Raw genomic sequence first — 20,088 nt, forward strand, 5'->3', positions numbered from 1 at the left:
TCCCAGGAACTGTGAGTGAAAGCCAAGGTACATCCTTGACAGGTGACCAGTCTGTCACAGGGCTGACAAACAGCTCCGGCTAATGGGTGAATAAGGCAAGTTGTATAAAGTGCTTTGAGTGCTCTGGTAAAGTTGAAAAGCCCTATAAAAAACTAATCCATTGTCATTTAACATGTATTTATTTCAATCTTCAATCAATCAATCTTTATTTATAAAGCACTTTTCATACAGAGAAAATGTAGCACAAAGTGCTTTACATAGTTAAAAGCAGCCCACCCCACCCTCCAACTCACTCCCCACACTCTCAATACACATATATCCCCCCACCCACACACACATACACACACGCGCACACTTAAAGAGTAAAAATTGGGCTGGGCTCGCATGAGCCAAGTGAGGAAACACTATAACAGGGAGCCGTCTGCACCGGGAGCCGGTCACAGACCGCAGCCTCCAGGCTGGGCACACAGCAGGAGGGAGGCAAAGGAGCCCCCCAGCCAGTCTGAGAGGACCCCAGAGACCCAGCAGCCACGGTCAATAACAGCCCCGGTGCAGAGAGCGCCCTCCGAGGAAACACTGGAGATATGACGCAATACAATATATATAGGGTAAAATGATAAAATAAATAAGAACAGGATACAATATAAATATAAATAGAATAAGAAGATTAAAAAACGAATAAGAATAAAATCAAACAAATATTAGGTAAATCCTAAATTAATAATAGAATAACAGGATAGAATAAATAAGCATAAAATAAATAAACGCTAAGTAAAAGCTAAATTAAAAAGGTGGGTCTTGAGCCTGTTCTTAAAAACATGTACGTTCTCTGCGGCCCTGAGCTCCTCCGGCAGGCTGTTCCACAGACGAGGACCATACCACTGAAACGCTGCCTCTCCGTGAGTATGTGTCCTGACTTTAGGGACAATCAAAAGGCCAGTACCAGAGGACCTCAGGGTCCGCGAGGGTTCGTATGGTAAAAGCAGATCTGAGAGATAAGAAGGCCCAAGACCATTAAGACATTTAAAAACCAATAAAAGAACTTTAAAATCGATCCTGAAACACACGGGGAGCCAGTGCAGCGATTCTAAAACCGGTGTAATGTGGGCCCGCCCTCTGGTCTTCGTCAGCACACGAGCTGCCGAGTTTTGCAAGAGTTGTAAAGTTGAAATATTCTTCTTAGGAAGACCAGAGAGCAGAGCATTACAGTAATCAATGCGACTGGTAATAAAAGCATGCATCAGCATCTCCGTGTTGGCCCGAGAGAGAATAGGGCGGACTCTGGCTATATTTTTTAGATGATAAAATCCAATTTTAGTTACATGTTTAATATGTGGGATAAAACCAAGCTCAGAGTCAAAAATAACACCCAGGTTTTTCACTTGTAGCGAAGGACATAGTGAAAATGCCTCTAATTTAGGCAAGAGTTTCTCTCTCTGAGCCTCAGGACCGACAATTAAAACTTCAGTTTTGTCCTGGTTAAGTTGTAAAAAGTTTTCTGCCATCCAAGATCTTATATCCAAGATACAGTTAAAAAGGGCATCCATTGGTCTGGTGTCATCAGGAGACACGGAGATGTACAGCTGCGTGTCATCAGCGTAACTGTGGAAGTTCACTCCATGCCTCCTGATGACACCGCCGAGAGGGAGCATATACAAATTAAAAAGTACAGGGCCTAGAACCGACCCTTGAGGCACACCACATGTCATTTTATGGATCTTAGAGGAGCATGTATCCATACTCACCATAAAAGTTCTGTCAGAGAGATAGGAAGTGAACCAGCTGTGTACAGCACCAGAGAGGCCCACCATGTGTTTCAGTCATCTATCTATCTACAGCTCATCCCAATAATTGAGTTAGGGGTGTTGGTGCACTGATTGACAGCTATCCCTGTCACAGTCTGTGAGACGTGATCCAGTCCTTGGAGTTGATGTGGAGTGGATCTCTTTACTCTCTATGTGCTGCTGTAGCCTTTTGAAGCACTTTCTTAGCTGACTTATTTTGTGGCTTGCTATGAGGTAAAGCTTTATGAATGGTAGGGAGTGCATGCATAAAAAATAATAATAATTATATAAATTGATTTACATTAGAAATGCATAATTAATCACATACATCTATCAATAATTCTGTGATTGTGATAAAAATTGGAATTGAATAAATGCTACATTTAAAACATAATTGATTCATAAAATGTATCAAAAATGTTTAAAATATGAATAAATAGTATTTAAAAACACAATACAGGTTATGAATGCAGCTTGCTAAGATTAGCTTATAAATTAACGCATCAAATTGAAGCATCAACATCCTGTTTGCAAAACTAATTGGTGTCTACAGTGGCTACATCCACGTTTATACTGTATATGTCAAATTTTTATAAAAATGTTTTAAGAAAATGACCTTTATCATGTATTTTAATTATAAAAGAAGACTGAGTGGGGCCCATGAGATTGTTTTTTAAGTGGGCCACAGTACTTTGGGATGGCTGGTTTATAACAAGGTAGTAAGACCTGCTATAGTTTGTGGTTTTCATTGGACTGAGTAGAACAGATAAGATTATGAGTGTATCAGAAAAATATAGAAATATTTGTTGAAATATTTTGGACACAAAGATAGATAGGGAAGATTGAAATAGTTTGGATTGAATAGGAAGTATAGGGGACATGCAAGACAAAGTAGACTATGCAGACTAGTTGGTGAGAGAGGAGGATGCAGGGATAGGGTGAGACAGAGGCTTCTGATCCAATGTGGAAAGAAGAAGTGAGTATATGCTTCATGGTTTTCATTGACAGTATTTCTTGGCATAGCCAGGTGTTGGAAGGCTTCCACTTTGGTGGCCTCAGATTCTTCTTCTGCAGATGATCTGGTTCTGTTGGCTTCATTAGGTGGTGACTTCTAGCAGCCAGTTGTGAAGGGGCACAAAGAAGAATCAGCACCTTCAAGTCAGAGACCATGGTCCTCTGTCAAAAAAGGTGGAGTGCCTACTTTGGGTCAGGGACAAGTTACTACCCCAGGTGGAGAAGTTCAGGTGCTTTGGGGTCTAGTTTATGAGTCAGGAGAGAAGAGAACAGGAGACTAACAGACAAATTAGGCGATGATTGCATTGAGTCAGATGCTGCATCGGTCCGTTGTGGTAAAAAGGGAGAGATGACAACGAAAGCGAAGCAAACCGAAGTGGTGCTGTCCAAGTCAAGTGCTTGACACTCTTTCCTGGATGTCTTCCAGTGTGATGGTTCCTGGATCCTATTCAGGGAGGCTGCGGGGGTCTGCTCTTAGATCCCCTAGCAACTGAACATTATTGTTATGTGTTGCATCCTTCTCCCATATGCTCTTCCTGTTCTGCTGTAATCTACCCTAATTCCATTGTTACAGATTTATGGTGTTCTTTGCTAATTTGTTATAAATGTAGTATAATAATGTATTTATAATGATAAAAATATTATGCTGTTACAGTGTAGTTGGATTTTTGACAATATTGTCAAAAAAATAAATAAATAAATAAATAAATAGACCTTTGGGTAATAGACTTCTTGGGGTAATGTGAAGGGCAGCCTGTTCTACATCTGCTGACAAATAGGTGTGAATTCACAGGCTGCTTCTACACCATATTCTGGCCTGATTTGTTTTATCATATCTCTTTTTATCTTCTTCAACACAAGCTGCGGTTTGCATTCATAAAAACACGAGCACTGACACAAAGCCAGGGAGGAACAGACAGTCATGTCCCACAGCATATTTCCCACACCATGTCCCACGTGCATAAGTGGTGGGTGGAGGTCAGATCTGATCATATCACACACACAAATGCGTTTTCATCTTCAGTAAACACTGATAGCAATGACCTCTACAGGAATGTGAGCAGAATGCTAAACATTGCTGACTCGTTCCTCTTGTGTGTGGATGTAGTCGCTTCAAAATCAGACTTTGCAGACACAGAAAGATGATTCTCTCATTCTGTGCCCTCCACACTAAGGACAGCTTGACTTATCTCACCTTTGAATGGAAATACTGGGTTAAAATTTAATTTGAATTAAGCATATATGAAGTTATAATTTTTTTATCTATGACACTTAATCTACAGGGTGGGACATTTATATGGATACACCGTAACAACATGGGAATGGTTGGTGATATTAAAGTCCTGTTTGTGGCACATTAGTATATGTGAGGGGGCAAACTCCTCAAGATGGATGGTGACCATGGTGGCCATTTAGAAGTCGGCCATCTTGCATACAACTTCTGTTTTTTCAATAGGAAGAGGGTCATGTGACACATCAAACTTATTGGTAATGTCACAAGAAAAACAATGGTGTGCTTGGTTTCAACGTAACTTTATTCTTTCATGAGTTATTTACAAGTTTCTGACCACTTATAAAATGTGTTCAATGTGCTGCCCATTGTGTTGGATTGTCAATGCAACCCTCTTCTCCCACTCTTCACACACTGATAGCAACACCGCAGGAGAAATGCCAGCACAGGCATCCAGTATCCGTAGTTTCAGGTGCTGCACATCTCGTATCTTCACACCAGAGACAATTGCCTTCAGATGACCCCAAAGATAAAAGTCTAAGGGGGTCAGATCGGGAGACCATTCAACTGGCCCACGACGACCAATCCACTTTCCAGGAAACTGTTCATCTAGGAATGCTTGGACCTGCACCCATAATGTGGTGGTGCACCATCTTGCAGGAAAAACTCAGGGAACGTGCCAGCTTCAGTGCACAAAGAGGGAAACACATCATCATGTAGCCATTTCAAATATCCAGAGGCCTTGAGGTTTCCATTGATGAAGAATGGACCCACTATCGTTGTGCCCCATATACCACACCAAACCATCACTTTTGTTGGTCCAACAGTCTTGGAGGGATCGATCCAATGTGGGTTAGTGTCAGACCAATAGCGGTGGTTTTGTTTGTTAACTTCACCATTCACATAAAAGTTTGCCTCATCACTGAACAAAATCTTCTGCGGGAACTGATTTTTGTTTTGCCCATTCTGCAAATTCTGTGCGCCGATCTGGGTCATCCTTGCTGAGATGCTGCAGCAGCTGGAGTTCGTAAGGGTGCCATTTGTGAGTAGCTAATATCCACCGAAGGGATGTTGGACTAATGCCACTCTCCAGTGACATGCGGCGAGTGCTACGCTGTGGGCTCTTGCTGAATGAAGCTAGGACAGCCACTGATGTTTCTTCATTAGTGACAGTTTTCTTGCGTCCACATTTTGGCAAATCCAACACTGAACCAGTTTCACGAAACTTAGCAAGCAGTTTGCTAACTGTAGCATGGGAGATGGGTGGTCTCGTAGGGTGCTGCAATGACCCGGTTACTGCGTTCACCAGATATCAACACAATTTCGATCCGCTCCTCACGTGTTAACCTCTTCGACATGTCAATGGCTGTGAACAAAGAGAAACTTGTAAATAACTCATGAAAGAATAAAGTTACGTTGAAACCAAGCACACCATTGTTTTTCTTGTGACATTACCAATAAGTTTGATGTGTCACATGGCCCTCTTCCTATTGAAAAAACAAAAGTTGTATCCAAGATGGCCGACTTCTAAATGGCCACCATGGTCACCACCCATCTTGAGGAGTTTGCCCCCTCACATATACTAATGTGCCACAAACAGGACTTTAATATCACCAACCATTCCCATGTTATTACGGTGTATCCATATAAATGGCCCACCCTGTATATAATAGTTGTAAAAAAAACAATGGATCCCCATTTGTTCTGCACAATTGTGAAAAGTTTATAAAACAGTCCATTTATTCCAGTAAGGACCAGAGGTTAGGGTACTACGCTTGACCCAAAACCTGGTTCAAACCCTCTTCTCCATCCAAATTTGTCTTTCTGCCTATATTCTTTTATTCTACCTGGTGCAATTGTATGTTCCAGTAAAATTACATTATTGATCAATGGGCAGGGCTAAAGACTTTATATTTTCTAGCTTTCAGTATTAAAACAACACCTGTAAAAAAAAAAAAAAAAAAAAAAAGATTTCCCCTCTAGAATTAGTAAAGTGTTTTGAATCTAATGTTGTGGATCATAGTTACATACAACACAAAGTTATAAGGAGTGAATACCTTTTCTAATGTGTTTCCCACATTTGTTCCTAGTATCTGTGGTAGTACCATCCAGTGAACAAGAGAAACTTCCTGATGTCAGATGTTAAATTTTACATGTCCAAAAATAATGTGCGGGGAGAGGGAATTCTTTCCTATGTTTACATTTGTTTTACTATTTAAAACTAGGTCTTTGGCGGTGAAAGAAGGGTCGGTGAATTGAGGTGCAGTAGAGTGCAGGCTGAGCAGGTGAAACAGAATCGAGTAAAGGAGCACAAGGACTGTAGCTTGGAAGGCAGTAAAGGGTGGGTAAGCAGGAAGGTGTTTGGTCATAAAGTTGTTAGAGTTTGGTGAAAGGTGAAGAAGAAGTAGAGACACATGGGAACACAGCTATAGCAAATTAGACATAATGAGACTAGGGGAAGCAAAACTGAATGCAATGCACACGAGACAAGGACTCTCAAAATAAGACAGGAAACATGCAACCCAGATTCAAGACACACAAACTAGATGCTGGAAGAAAATACAAACACATGAGACACAGACAAGACAAAGAACTAAATTATAATCACATATAAATCCAGACACAAATCAAGAATCCATTTCTCAAAACACGATACAATAAAGACTAAAAAGTCCAAAAAACAGAGAACACTGGGAAACACACCCAGGGAAGTGTGATGAATGTGTCACTCTGCTTGCTCATCAGCTGATGAGCAAGCAGAGTGACACTCGAGGGACAGTCTGAGGAGGGAGCCATACGGTTAGTGTAGTAACGTTGACAAATAACTAAGCAGACTAGAAAGTTGGTCTCAAAGTGTGTGAGCTATTGTGAAACAACTGTTACATCATCGGTTATAGACATGTACAAGCATGTAAAAACGTCGGTGTCTAAAATCTAGTAAATACGCAGATGAGTAATTTTTAGTATCAATTTCTAATAATAATTAGTTTTTTACATTAGCAAGCCCAATGATGGTCGGAGATGGTCTGATACCGAGAGCAGCAATATAAAAAGACAGGAACCTGGAAATGTGTCCGTGGAAGTAAATGTTTGTAATGAAATGTATTTTAAGATGTGGAAAATCTTTCCCTGAGAACTAGAAATGCAGGCGCAGAAGTGTGTGTAGAGCAGTAATAGAATTAAATGTGAGTCACATGAAACATAAGCTACTGATAACTAACTAACTACACAATAAAACATAAAAGTAGTGCTTCTATCTTTGTCAAGTGTAATCTGGAATGGATTTTAAGTGAGTGTAGTAAATAAGCACAAAGGTACTGAAGGTGGCTTGTGTTTTATGCCATTAAAACACAGTAACAGTGCTGTGTTTTTGAGGACAGAGATGAACTAACAGTCATCTGTAGTTCTGACACTGGGGCACACTGAGCACGAACACACTGCTTTTTGGACTGAATGTGTCAAATACCCAAGCTAAAACTAATGTCACGGCTAGTTAGCTAACAGTTACCCATGACCAAAATCTATGGCAGCATGGCCCAGGGTGCCAGGTTCACTTTAACATGGGCCCCATCGTGACTGTCTAAACCTTTTCTTAGGGCATGATTGGTTTTATTAGATCCTGTGTGAACCTGTGCGGTTTGTTTGAGATAATTACAGCACAAGTCTCAGGGGAAAAAAAGTCACACAAATCGTTAACAAATAGTTCACCTGTTATTTTTTTAGGCTTTCACACTTTAATTTAATTAACAGTAGAAATAGTTTCGTCAGTTTCTGGCTGCAGAGCGTGAGTAAGTGGTTAGAGTAACAATGATTCAAACAATTAATGCAACAAACACAATTTCTAATAAAAAAATGATGAAGGCCTGTTTGATTTTCTTATTAAAAGATAAGTGCATGAATTACAACACACTCTGTCTCTGTTGATATCAACCTGTGCAGTTCAGCCAGCGGTCGTTCTTTCTCTCACTCTCACTCACATGTGTAAAAGCAGCGGCTTGCTGCCACGTGACTGGCTGATTAGAGATTAGCTGCTGAACTGCTTTTGTTACACCCTTGACACCTCCTGTGCTTCTCTAAGTTTGCTCTCTGGAAGTCCTTTTCTGCTGATTTGTAATTACACCGTGTCCCCTGTGCTGTGCAAAGAGCAAACATCAGCTCAGGTATCATTGTGCAATTTTTCAGTATGAAGCTACACAGTTCACACTCTGTTCACTAGTATAACACACTAGCACCACGATTCAATAATTTTTTTTTAATTCAATTTTATTTACACAGCGCCAAGTCACAACTACAGTCGCCTCAAGGCGCTTTATATTGTAAGGTAGACCCTACAATGATTCATATAGAGAAAAACCCAACAACCATATGACCCCCTATGAGCAAGCTCTTTGGCGACGGTGGGGAGGAAAAACTCCCTTTTAACAGGAAGAAACCTCCGGCAGAACCAGACGATCATCCCTTTATTGTAGAAAGTAAAGATGTAGCTTCCTGCTATCATTGCTTTTGAGATACTTCTAAGATTTTTGTCTTTTTTCTTTTTTTTAATAAAGAATAGGGACATGAAATGCCACTCTAAAATAAATGGTTATGTTCAAATGTTGCATTGCTAAATAGGGAAACTGTCACGGTCCTGTGTTGGTAACCCAGTGTTTTGACTTTTATATTATTATTGATCTTGATTTCTCATGGTTTTTGACTGTTTTGTATTTCTAGCTCTCCAGTTCTTCTTGGTTTGTGATTTCTTAGGTTTTGGTCCTGTGCCCCTCGTGTTTAGTGTAGGTTTAGTTCTGTCTTCTTGTTCCCCAGTCATTTGTGTCTCATGCCACTCCTGTCCCTGTACTCAGTGTTCCCTCTGTTCAGTATCAGCTCCGTGCCTCTGTGGCTGTCGTGTGTTTCCTGTTTTACTTTGAAAGTCTGTGTCCTATGTCAATGTGCTCTTTTTTGCTTCCTCCCGGTTTTGTCTCATCTGATTAGCGTCAGCTGTGTTCCCTGCCTGTCTGCCATTTCCTCATTTCTTCATGTATATATGTGTCTGCATTTTCTCCTGTGAGTCTTCCCCAGTGTTTCGTCTGCGTTTTCGTGTCTCCGGTTCCTCGTTCCCGGTTCTAAGGTTTTTGTCACATTTTCCCATGTTTCCGGTGTTCTTTAGTTTAGCTGCTCCCAGTTTAGGTTTTGTTAGTTCCCTTTCTGATTCCTTTTGTGTTTTGGTACAGCGGCCAATAAAGGCTCATTCTTCGGTTGAAACCTTCTCATTCATTTGTTTGTCTGTACTTGGGTCCTCATTCTCATCCACTCCACGCCGTCTGCTTCGCCAGACGTGACAGTACAGTGTACATTATATATACTTTACAAGTTCAGGATCACATTTTTGGCCATGATTGTGTCACTTTCTGCACCTTCACCTCAACTGTTTCCTTTCTATTTTAAATGTTTGCCAAGTGGCACTTGCCATATGTAAGAAGGGATACTGTTCTCCCACATAGATGATCTGCCCCAAGAAATGCAGAGAGATACAGTGATATATGATACAGTATGTTTGAGATGTGCCAGTTCATTCTGTAACACAGAAATTTGAAGTTTGTGTTGTGCTCGGACAGCATCTGATTTGTTTTGTGCCCATTGAATGTCCTGTGCCAGCGTCTTCAGAGGAGTCTGTGGTTAGTGCTTCACACTTTAGGTTGACTCTGTGCAGAGGGTCATTAATGACACAGTTACAGTTATGACTGTGTTGCGCTCAAGAGATGAATGTGGTACTGTGAATAAATGTAACCCTAGCAACTGACGCATATTAATGTGTGCCGAAATTGGCTCAGTAAACTGACATTTAGGAAAGAGGCTCATGTAAGTACTCTCTGGAATAATGGAAATAAATAAACCTCTGTCTCTTATTAGGTCAACATCATGGCAATTGTCCATTAGCATTTACTTCTAAAGAGCAGAGTTTTGTTAGCATTAGTGTCCACCATTTTCAGGTCCTCCTTTTGACCAAACATGAAAAGAGTAAATCATTACTTGCCTAGTAGCAGCTAGTATGTAGAATAAACACAAATGAAGTGGTTATATACTTATGCCCTCTGAGCAAGTAGGTCTATGGAGGGCCAAAAGTGACAAAATGAAATAATTAAATATGCTATTTTGTCACTCCTGGTCCTCCAGGGAATAATTTAATGGTTTGCACACTGTTTGCACACTATTGCATTTAGTGGTGCATGATTTTTTTAGAACACATGCTCCTCATCAGACAAATACGCAAAGGATTAGGGCCACTTTGGGGGGGGGGGGGGGCTCGTCTTTTTTTTCTTTTCCAGAATTCTCAGAAAAAAGTCAGAATTCTGACTTTTTTCTGATATTAATCTCAGAAATCTGTAATCTCAGGCAACTGCAACGGACAAATAAAGGCTCATTCATTCATTCAGAATTCTGACTTTTTTCTCAGAAATATAATCTTTAGAAGTTATCAATGTAATGATTCTTTTTTGAAATAATGTATAAAGTAGGAAAATACTACTGGGAATGTACATAGTTTGAAAATGTAAGTTGTTATTCTTGCTGTGACACGCCTAGACCACACATCGTTGAAGGGCAGGTGAATGTTTTATTTTTGTTTCCAGCTCTAATTCACGCTTGTAGCTTTTCAGATGTCCTCTCTCCAGTCCCAGCACGCTCCTAAAAACATGAAAAAACATGAAAGGCATAATTAGTCAATACATCCCACCTGCCCTGCCAGCCACCGTGGCACTGCCCCCAAACCCACAGCACACCACACATCAGCCCTCCTCTGCAGGGGAGCTGGAGACCACACTCTGCCACAAATCCACATTCTTATTTTCATTTGATGTATTTGTGCTTTAGACAGGGAAGCCACCTGTGGAGGACCTGTTCTCAGACCTGTGTGATGGGCGACGCCTGCTAGAGCTGCTGGAGGGACTAACAGGACATGAGCTGGTATGAACATATACACATATAGTGTGCTTGCATTGTGACGATGTACTGGCTCTTTTCAACACTCTACATTGTACAGTGCTGTTTTTTGAATAGCTGTATTAGTACATGTCAAGGATAGAACTGGGACACAAATGCAAGAGTAGAAAAATACAGTCAGAAGTGAAGGATTGTAGCAGTTTGATGCCTGGGCTTTTATTGGAAATGTCAGTTATGTAAGCATCCACTGTATAAACATCCATCACTGTAACACTGCACATATAACTAAACTAAGAAACGACATAATATGTCCATTTTAAGTTCAGTTTTTAAAACCTGACAGTGTACACAACTATGGACACCATTAAAGCTTTATAAATGAGTCAGTGGGCCAGTTAAAATTTCAATGTGGTGATCATGTTCAGGATTATGATTTATTGGGAACAGGTCATTCAAACCACACAGCACCATATCAGGATTCAAGGAGCTTTATTGTCATTCGCATCGCATGTTTACATGAAGTGGAACGAAATGATGTACACACGGCCCCGGACGAAAAGAAACAGAATTTTTAAAAAGTAATAAATAAATAGTTGTTTAAAAAAAACAAAAGACCAAAACAGAATAACATATTAAATATAAGATATAAATAACATATTAAATTCTAACCTTGTTGTGGCTAGAGTCACTTACTGTTCACTGTTAGCTAAACACTGTGTTCTTCTTGCCATATGATAGCAGGTGCTATTCATTCAGTGAGAATAAAACCATAGACAGCTAGATAGTGTTTAGCTTAACTTCAATCATTGAAACCGTATAATCATCTATCTCAGTATAAAGAGAAAGCAAGACACATAATATGAAATGAATATGAAATCTCAAATCACCTAGAAGTTGTCACCTTGGAATCCTGAAAACATCTAGCTTTTTAAAATGTGATTCACATCGAGGAAGAATATATATTAGAAGATGAAGGGCGACTGGATGATAACCCAACAAATATCAAAACCAGCGCAATCAAATTAGTATCTAAACATAACCAAATAATAGGTAAAATCCACGTGTAGATGACGTTGGAGAGCACTCTGCCCATTATTTCTGTTTGGCACAAACTTGTTGCCGAGCCACTGATCCCACTGTAGACGCTGCAGGAGAGCGCCTAATCCCGACTGTAGTTTTGATTTTAATATCTACTGAAAAAGGACCATTTATTACTCCTAACACTGAAAATGTATTTTTCCCACTCTGCTCATCAGTGATTCTTGCTGCTTCTCAGAAGGTGTAACCATTTGAAATTTTCATCACCCGTTTTAGAAATGCCAACAATCATTCTGTGTGTGTGTGTGTGTGTGTGTGTGTGTGTGTGTGTGTGTGTGTGTGTGTGTGTGTGTGTGTGCGCACATAGGTGAAGTTGGAAAGGGGATTCACGCGCGTTCACTCGCTAAACAATGTCAACCGAGCTCTGCAGATCTTACAGAAGAACAATGTGAGTATGCACTGCTATAAAGATGTAAATGTACATAATTATATTGGTTTTCTTGCATCAATTACATTAAATAAATCTAACTTTACAATCAGCAGACTGAAATCAATGAAACTGCTGATTGTTATATGGATTAATACTGCTACTGTTTAAGAGTGAGCTCTTTTTAAATATTGTATTATGACTGTGTGACTGTTAACGGATTGAAATCTATCACCTGTAAGGTCTCCCCGCTCAAGATGACACATATACAGATCCATCTTATGTTAGCCAGTGTAAATGATTCAGAGAAGGCATGGGAGAGAGCGCCGTGGTCAAATAAAACCAAAATTTTGGCATCAACTGCCATGTTTGGAGGAGGAGAAATGCTGGGTATGACACAAATACCAGCATCCTTACAATCAAACATGCAGGTGGAGTCATCTGCTAAGGGTACAGGACAACGGTTTTAAAAAAAAGCAGCAGATTAAGGTCATGGAGCGGCCTAGCCCGTCTTTACACCTTAATCCAATCTGCAATCTGTTATAGGAGTTGGAGCTCCGAGTTGTCAAGTGGCAGCCAATAAACCTAAAGGATTTAGAGCGTTTTTGTAAAGAGGAGTGGGCCAAGTGACCTACGAGGAACATCTTACTGCTGTGCTTGCCAACAAATGTTTCTCCACCAAGTACTATTTTGCTTCACTCAATAACATAGGTAATGTGTTTTTTCTGGACATTTTTAAAAAATAGTTATTTCCCCATCTTCAGTTACCTTATTAATGTCTAGAAAGAATATGTGATAATATATAATAATTTTTCTATTTTATTAAAGGATGATACAAATAAAGATGAAAGTCAGCACTTTTAATAGTGATTAACATATAGGAAACAGCACGGCAGTGTGGTGGTTGGCATTGTGGTTGCCACTGTGGCCTTGCAGCAAGAAGTTCCTGAGTTCAACCCCACCATCTGGCCGTGGCCTTCCTGTGCGGTGTTTGCATGCATTCTGTGCGGGTACTCCGGCTTCCTCCAAAGACATGCATTTAGTGCGTTTAGGTCAGTTGGTGCCTGTTGCCCATAGGTATGAATGTGAGTGGCAATGGTTGTCTGTCTCTCTGTGTTAGCCATGCGACAGGCTGCTGACCTGTACAGGGTGTAGACCGCCTCTTGCCTTAGGCTCTAGCCACCCCGATTAGGATAAGCAGAAGAGGATGGATGGACACACAACAATTTTGCAGATCCACAGATTTACTCCAGCTCTCATCTTTTTGTTGTTGAAAATCACTATGAAGAAACAAAACATAAAAGGAAAAAGAAAGGAAAAAATTCCAGCGTAATAATGGCTGGATCACACAAAACTGACACACAACAGATCCTTTTTATTAGTTTTGCATGGCAACTAGTAGTTTACTCGTATCCATCTGTAATCAGATAACCAAGAGTCATCCCTCCCTGTTGTAATAGTGCAATGTCTGTGCCATCTGTGATGTCTGATCATAACCACACTACTATGTGTAATTAATGCCCACATTTAAATACTAGGACTGATTTTGTTACGTGCAAGTTTAAGTTCACAAGAAAACATGGCTTCATTTTAAAGAGTCACCACCACAATGGAGGTGAGAGTAGGTAAGACGACCTTCCTAAAATTGTGGAAATCATTTGTGATTTGTGTGCTTCCCGCATCCCATCTCCAGGTGGAATTAGTGAATATTGGGGCAGCGGACATCGTCGATGGGAATCACAAACTGATTCTTGGGCTCATCTGGAGCATCATTCTCCACTGGCAGGTATGTGTTAGTGTATGCTCGTACGTGTACATCCTCCCCTGGATTTGTCAACATTTGAAGACACTATTACATTGATACTTTAAAGCTGCCTCCATTTAGTTTAACTTTACTTTTTGTTGCCTTTTGTTGTCTGAGGTTGCTTCTTATTGGTCTAAGTGTTCTTTTTTTTCTTTTCACCTTGACCTTGATGATGAGTTTTCATACTGAACTGCTCTGAGGAAAAGAATTTGATGCAACGAAACAGAGCTGTGCAGGCTCCCTGAACTCTCAGTTGTATGTATATATACATTTTCTGTGGAAAGGCAAGGTATTCAGACAGGCCTTTTCGAAGCGAAAATACATGTTTTATTTATGTGAATCTTTTTCTGGTGTGTCTTTCTGGATCTGATTGTCAGTAATATTTTTCTGTGTAACTTACTGCCTTCAAAGTTAACACAATTAACACAAATTCCTTGTAACACCTCTAGTTGTTTTTGATGTGCAAGTAATGCATACACACTTGCTGTCAGACACCCATAGTTCAGGGTGTCTGACAGCAAGGCATCAGTAATGCTGTGGATGGTAAACAAAATGGATAAAGGGTCTTTTGAGTGGCAAATTCAGCTTTAAAGCTCTGCTAGAGGGTTCCCTTGACAAGAACAAAGTTATTAGTATTTACTGTGAATTGTAATAACACCGTAGTACGAGTCGAGTCTCAACACACCAGCTACTAGTGGACCAACCTGGGGATGCCACAGGCAAATGGAACCATTGAAAGTTGCAACCACCAAGTACCTGCAGAGGGTCAGGCAAGTCCTGAGGAGTCAGCTGAACAGTAAGAACAAGATCCGGGCCATCAACACGTACGCCCTGCCTGTGATCAGGTACCCTGCTGGGGTAATAGGCTGGCCAAAGGAGGAGATAGAAGCCACTGACATAAAGACAAGAAAGCTCCTTACCATGCATGGAGGGTTTCACCCCAAGTCCAGCACCCTGAGGCTGTACGCTAAGCGGAAGGAAGGGGGCCGGGGACTGGTGAGTGTCAGCACCACAGTCCAGGATGAGACAAGGAACATCCAAGAATACATTGGGAAGATGGCCCCAACTGACCGAGTGCTCAGTGAATACCTCAGGCAGCAGAAACCCAAGAAAGAGGAGGGAGACGAGGAACCATCATGGAAGGACAGGCCCCTGCACGGTATGTACCACCGGCAGATAGAGGAGGTGGCTGATATCCAGAAATCCTACCAGTGGCTGGACAAAGCTGGACTGAAAGACAGCACAGAGGCACTAATCATGGCAGCACAAGAACAAGCTCTGAGCACAAGATCCATAGAGGCTGGGGTCTATCACACCAGGCAAGACCCCAGGTGCAGGCTGTGTAAAGATGCCCCAGAGACAATCCAGCACATAACAGCAGGGTGCAAGATGCTAGCAGGCAAGGCATACATGGAACGCCATAACCAAGTGGCCGGCATAGTGTACAGGAACATCTGTGCGGAGTATAACCTGGAAGTCCCGAGGTCAAAATGGGAGATGCCCCCAAGGGTGGTGGAGAATGACCGAGCTAAGATCCTGTGGGACTTCCAGATACAGACGGACAAAATGGTGGTGGCTAACCAACCGGACATAGTGGTGGTAGACAAACAGAAGAAGACGGCCGTAGTGATCGATGTAGCGGTTCCGAATGACAGCAATATCAGGAAGAAGGAACACGAGAAGCTGGAGAAATACCAAGGGCTCAGAGAAGAGCTCGAGAGGATGTGGAGGGTGAAGGTAACGGTGGTCCCCGTGGTAATCGGAGCACTAGGTGCGGTGACTCCCAAGCTAGGCGAGTGGCTCCAGCAGATCCCGGGAATAACATCGGAGATCTCTGCTCAGTGGAGTGCAGTCACAGGAACAGCTAAGATGCTGCGCAGGACCCTCAAGCCTATTAACTGAATAATGTTAGTCCAGTCACATTGTTGTTAGCCTAGTGACTTAGGAAAAACCCCACCAATGTCCAAAATATCCAGGAAAGGTAGTGGTGAGGGTTATAGGGTAGGGTGCTAAAGGTTTATGCATCTTAACTAAGTTTTTGTACCAGCCTTGTTTTGTATTCCTGTGTGCAGGTTAAGGATGTGATGAAGGATGTGATGGAGGGCCTACAGCAGACTAACAGTGAGAAGATTCTGCTGAGTTGGGTTCGTCAGAATACACGCCAGTATCCTCAGGTATGTTCCTTTACTCAGTCTTAACCTCAGGCTGACACACTGGATCATGTTCGAATAGCTGTCTCCCATAGTTACTACACTTACCACCCTGTAACTGAGTGCTCAAGTACGTGTAAGTAATGGCAGTCTCCACTTTCAAATTTATTTATTTTCATAGAGTATGAAAGAAAGGTCTTTAGTACTCTGGGGGGCTGGGGATGGCCCGGGTCTCCTGGGTCTGCCTCTGGCCCCCGGAGGACCGTTATTGTGTCAACTCACCCTCATTATGAAGTCCGTCTGTGGACAAAGACAGATACACAGACACTCACACAGAACACAACGAAATTTATTTATTTTTTGTTTATGTTATTGATGGTTTTCCTTACAGTTGTAGCAGTTGCCAGCCGACTGCGCTTTCCAATCCTGCTCTGTCCTATAACATTTCCTCCTTTTTCCCCCTTTGTTTTTTCTTTCTGTCCCTTTTTTCTCTTTCCATGTATGTCAGCTTTGACATTCTTAAATTGCACGTGTAGTGTGAGTAATAATAGAAATAATAATAAGACAAATTAGTAAATAAACAGATTAAAAAGAATAACAACAGAAATAATATAGAGAATTTATAAAGGTGGTCTTGGAAAAGCAAGTATGTTAGGCACAACAGTGCATTCAGAGCATAATTGTCAATGCGAAGCTGCCAGACAGGCTATTAGACATGTTCTAAGGGTTGTTGGAGGCTCTGAGCCAAGGAATAATCAATAAATTCTTTGAGGGCAAAATCATAATCAGTATAACCCTAACCTCTAGCCCTAACCCTATAATATCACAATGTTACATTTTCGTTGGTTAAATATTTGGCAACAGAATTTGGCAAGTTTGATCAAAACAATAATTGTAATTGGTATTCATTAAAAATGTTATACAGATCAAGTGCTTGCTTGATTCAGATTTGGGATATATGTCATCATATTGCTTTTATGACTATGTGTGAAACTTAAAAAGAGACTTGACATATAAAAATACTCAGTATCAGTAGGACATATTTGCACCGTAGAATATTTTCGTATATTTACAGTTTTATACCATGTGGTTAATAATTCTCTGATTTATGTTTCTGTCACTTGACTTGTTTTGTTTTGTGTAAGGCCTGAAGCTTAACTAAGACCAATCACAACAGAACATAATCACTGCAAACATGTGAGCATGCGTGCCTCGTTATACGAAGTGCTTGACAGGAATAGCCACTGTCACTAAGATGACTTCTTAGTATGTTTTTTTTTAGCTATATATTCAGTTTTAAACCCTTTTTGCCCCCGTAGACAATCATTTCATGTATTCAATTTTTGATCCATTCACTGAAATTGAGAGCGAAAAGATGTCTTTAATCTATCTCTGGAAATGTAAACAGTATTTGGATGACAGTATTCCCACTCTTAAATGTCAAACTGCTTTCTCAGGTTGGTTCTTGAATATCCATTATCTCTGTCCTCAGGTCAATGTGGTTAACTTCTCCAGTAGCTGGAATGATGGACTGGCTTTCAATGCCCTCATCCATAGCCACAGGTATGTGTGTGTGTGTGTGTGTGTGTGTGTGTGTGTGTGTGTGTGTGTGTGTGTGTGTGTGTGTGTGTGTGTTCAGATGAAGATTTAACACAGGAGAAGTGGATAGACAGACTTTCAAAGGAATAGTAGAGCAAATATAGTCATTGCACTAAAGAGATGTAGTGTATTTTAGACATGGAAGATGCTAATGCTGTCCTGAGAAAAAGGTTCAAAAATGATTGTATATGAAAAGATGCAGCCAGCCAAGTTAAAAAGACTAACATCCCAATGCTGCCACTGCTGAAGCAGTTATTCTTTTTCCAGAATTAAATGGGCGGAGCAAGTCCTTCCTGGACCCACATTCCTGAATCTAAACTCTGGTCTCTAATGTAATGTGTAATGTGTATGTGTTAGGCCCTATAGGGAAATTGCTCCTCTGCATTTAACCCATTCACCCAGTGAAGCAGTGGGCAGCCACCAATGCAACGCCCAGAGATGGTACCTTGCTCCGGGGTACCTCAGGGTAACCGTTCAGTGGAGTCGAACCCCCGACCTTCCGATCATGGGGCCACCACTCTACCTACTGAGCTATCCCTGCCCTCTAGTGATTTGCATTTCTTACCCAACTATCTGCCTCTGAGTTTGATGCCAAACTTAAAATGAACCTATAAATGTGATAGTTTTTTCATTGAGAGAAAGAAAAATAACATTACTTAGAATCTAAACCAGGTGTATTCAATTCAAATTCAGGGCGATCCCATTGAAGAACATGTCCTCAAACAGAGTTTTGGCGTATCATAAAGTTCCGCGTGCATTATAATTTAATGCAGTATATTTTGAAGTAACCTAGCAGTTGCATCAGCATCTATATGTAGTAAACAACTGATTTTATTTTACTTTATTCACAGTATTTCAACAATGTTGTTTATTCATTTTCATAATGACCTTGAGGCTGCTCTAATAATAAAGTGAACCTCACTGTTTCGTAGTTTGAATTTCCCCCTTTCGTCTTTTTTCTTTTCTGCATTTCACATGTAAACCATCCGAGCTCTAACCCGACTCTTCTCTCTGTTCCCCTTCACACTTCAGCGTCTCTTTCCCAGCGTTTTCTGTTTTCACAAGTACATGATTTGATGTCAAGTGGGATAAGGCTGACAAAGCACAGGACTGGCCTAACCAGGAAGCTGATAATGGCTTAATCATGACAAAGAGACAAACCTCAGCGCTTTACATCGACGTTACATCCTTCGTGCTGCAACGCCCACTCATTAGGATCAGCCAGAAATCTGTCCCTTTCTACTTTACATTCCTGTGCTATTTTACTGAAGTAATACATCCAACTGTACAGTTTCCTGAAACAATAGCATGTGTCATCATATTGTGATATTACATTTTGGCTCTTCTGCACCTTCTGCTCAAAGTTGTTATGCTGTAAAATAAAGTCTTAGTCCTGATGTAAGAGTGAGGACTAAGAATGGGTTTTTAAATTTTATTTTTGATCAAAGTTGATTGTTAGTTTTTATACTTACAAGATCCAGCTAAGTTCAAATAGGAGAAATTAAAAATGTAAATAACAGACAAGAGTTTGGGAGGCTCATCTGTAATCAGTGAAAGGGCTCAGTTTTAGTAAGCATGTCAGCATCTAACAACTGTTTCTTTAAAAAGTGGATTCAGTTCAACTGGGCAAGTGTGTTCTGTTGGAGAAACTTTCCATCACTCACCCATGAGACTGAATACTGAAATCACTTAAATGACTGATAAAACATTTGTGTCATGGACCATCATCTCCAGAGGAACTGAACATTTATCCATACCTGGGAATCATCCATGCATTAAGACATTGTTTGTAGTTTTTTTTTAAGTTAGCATTTCTTTTGCCTCATTTTTAACTTTAGGAAGCAACATTTTTCAGAAGAAAAACACAGTAAACTATCTGAAAATCATCAGACTAGTTGGTTAGTCTAATTTCTTTTTCCATGGTTAGTGGAGTAAGAAATGAGCTGCTAGGAACTCATTCATAAGCTCAAGAATAAACTAGCGGCACTCAGCGGTACCCTCAGCCTTGTACTACGGGGTGGCTGTAGCTCAGAACGTAGAGCGGGTCAGCTACTAATTGGAAAGTTGGTAGTTGTCTAGTCTGCATGCAAAGCATCCTTGGGCCAGATACTAACCCCAAG

At 40.8% G+C, this 20,088-nt stretch overlaps 1 protein-coding gene across 5 annotated transcripts in view; it reads left to right on the plus strand.

Annotated features, from left to right (window-relative positions):
• Positions 1 to 20,088, plus strand: part of dmd (dystrophin) — a 262,554-nt gene that overhangs the window by 49,175 nt on the left and 193,291 nt on the right. For all 5 annotated transcript variants that reach the window (XM_080296865.1, XM_080296862.1, XM_080296864.1 and 2 more), the window contains exons 3-7: positions 10,882 to 10,974; positions 12,356 to 12,436; positions 14,109 to 14,201; positions 16,292 to 16,393; positions 17,862 to 17,932. In XM_080296865.1, the coding sequence (XP_080152991.1) occupies positions 16,304 to 16,393; positions 17,862 to 17,932 (161 nt within the window). In that variant the 5' untranslated portion in view covers positions 10,882 to 10,974; positions 12,356 to 12,436; positions 14,109 to 14,201; positions 16,292 to 16,303. The remainder of the gene's footprint in view (positions 1 to 10,881; positions 10,975 to 12,355; positions 12,437 to 14,108; positions 14,202 to 16,291; positions 16,394 to 17,861; positions 17,933 to 20,088) is intronic.

This window comes from Astatotilapia calliptera, chromosome 23, assembly GCF_964374335.1.
Source record: "Astatotilapia calliptera chromosome 23, fAstCal68.1, whole genome shotgun sequence".
NCBI lineage: Eukaryota > Metazoa > Chordata > Actinopteri > Cichliformes > Cichlidae > Astatotilapia > Astatotilapia calliptera.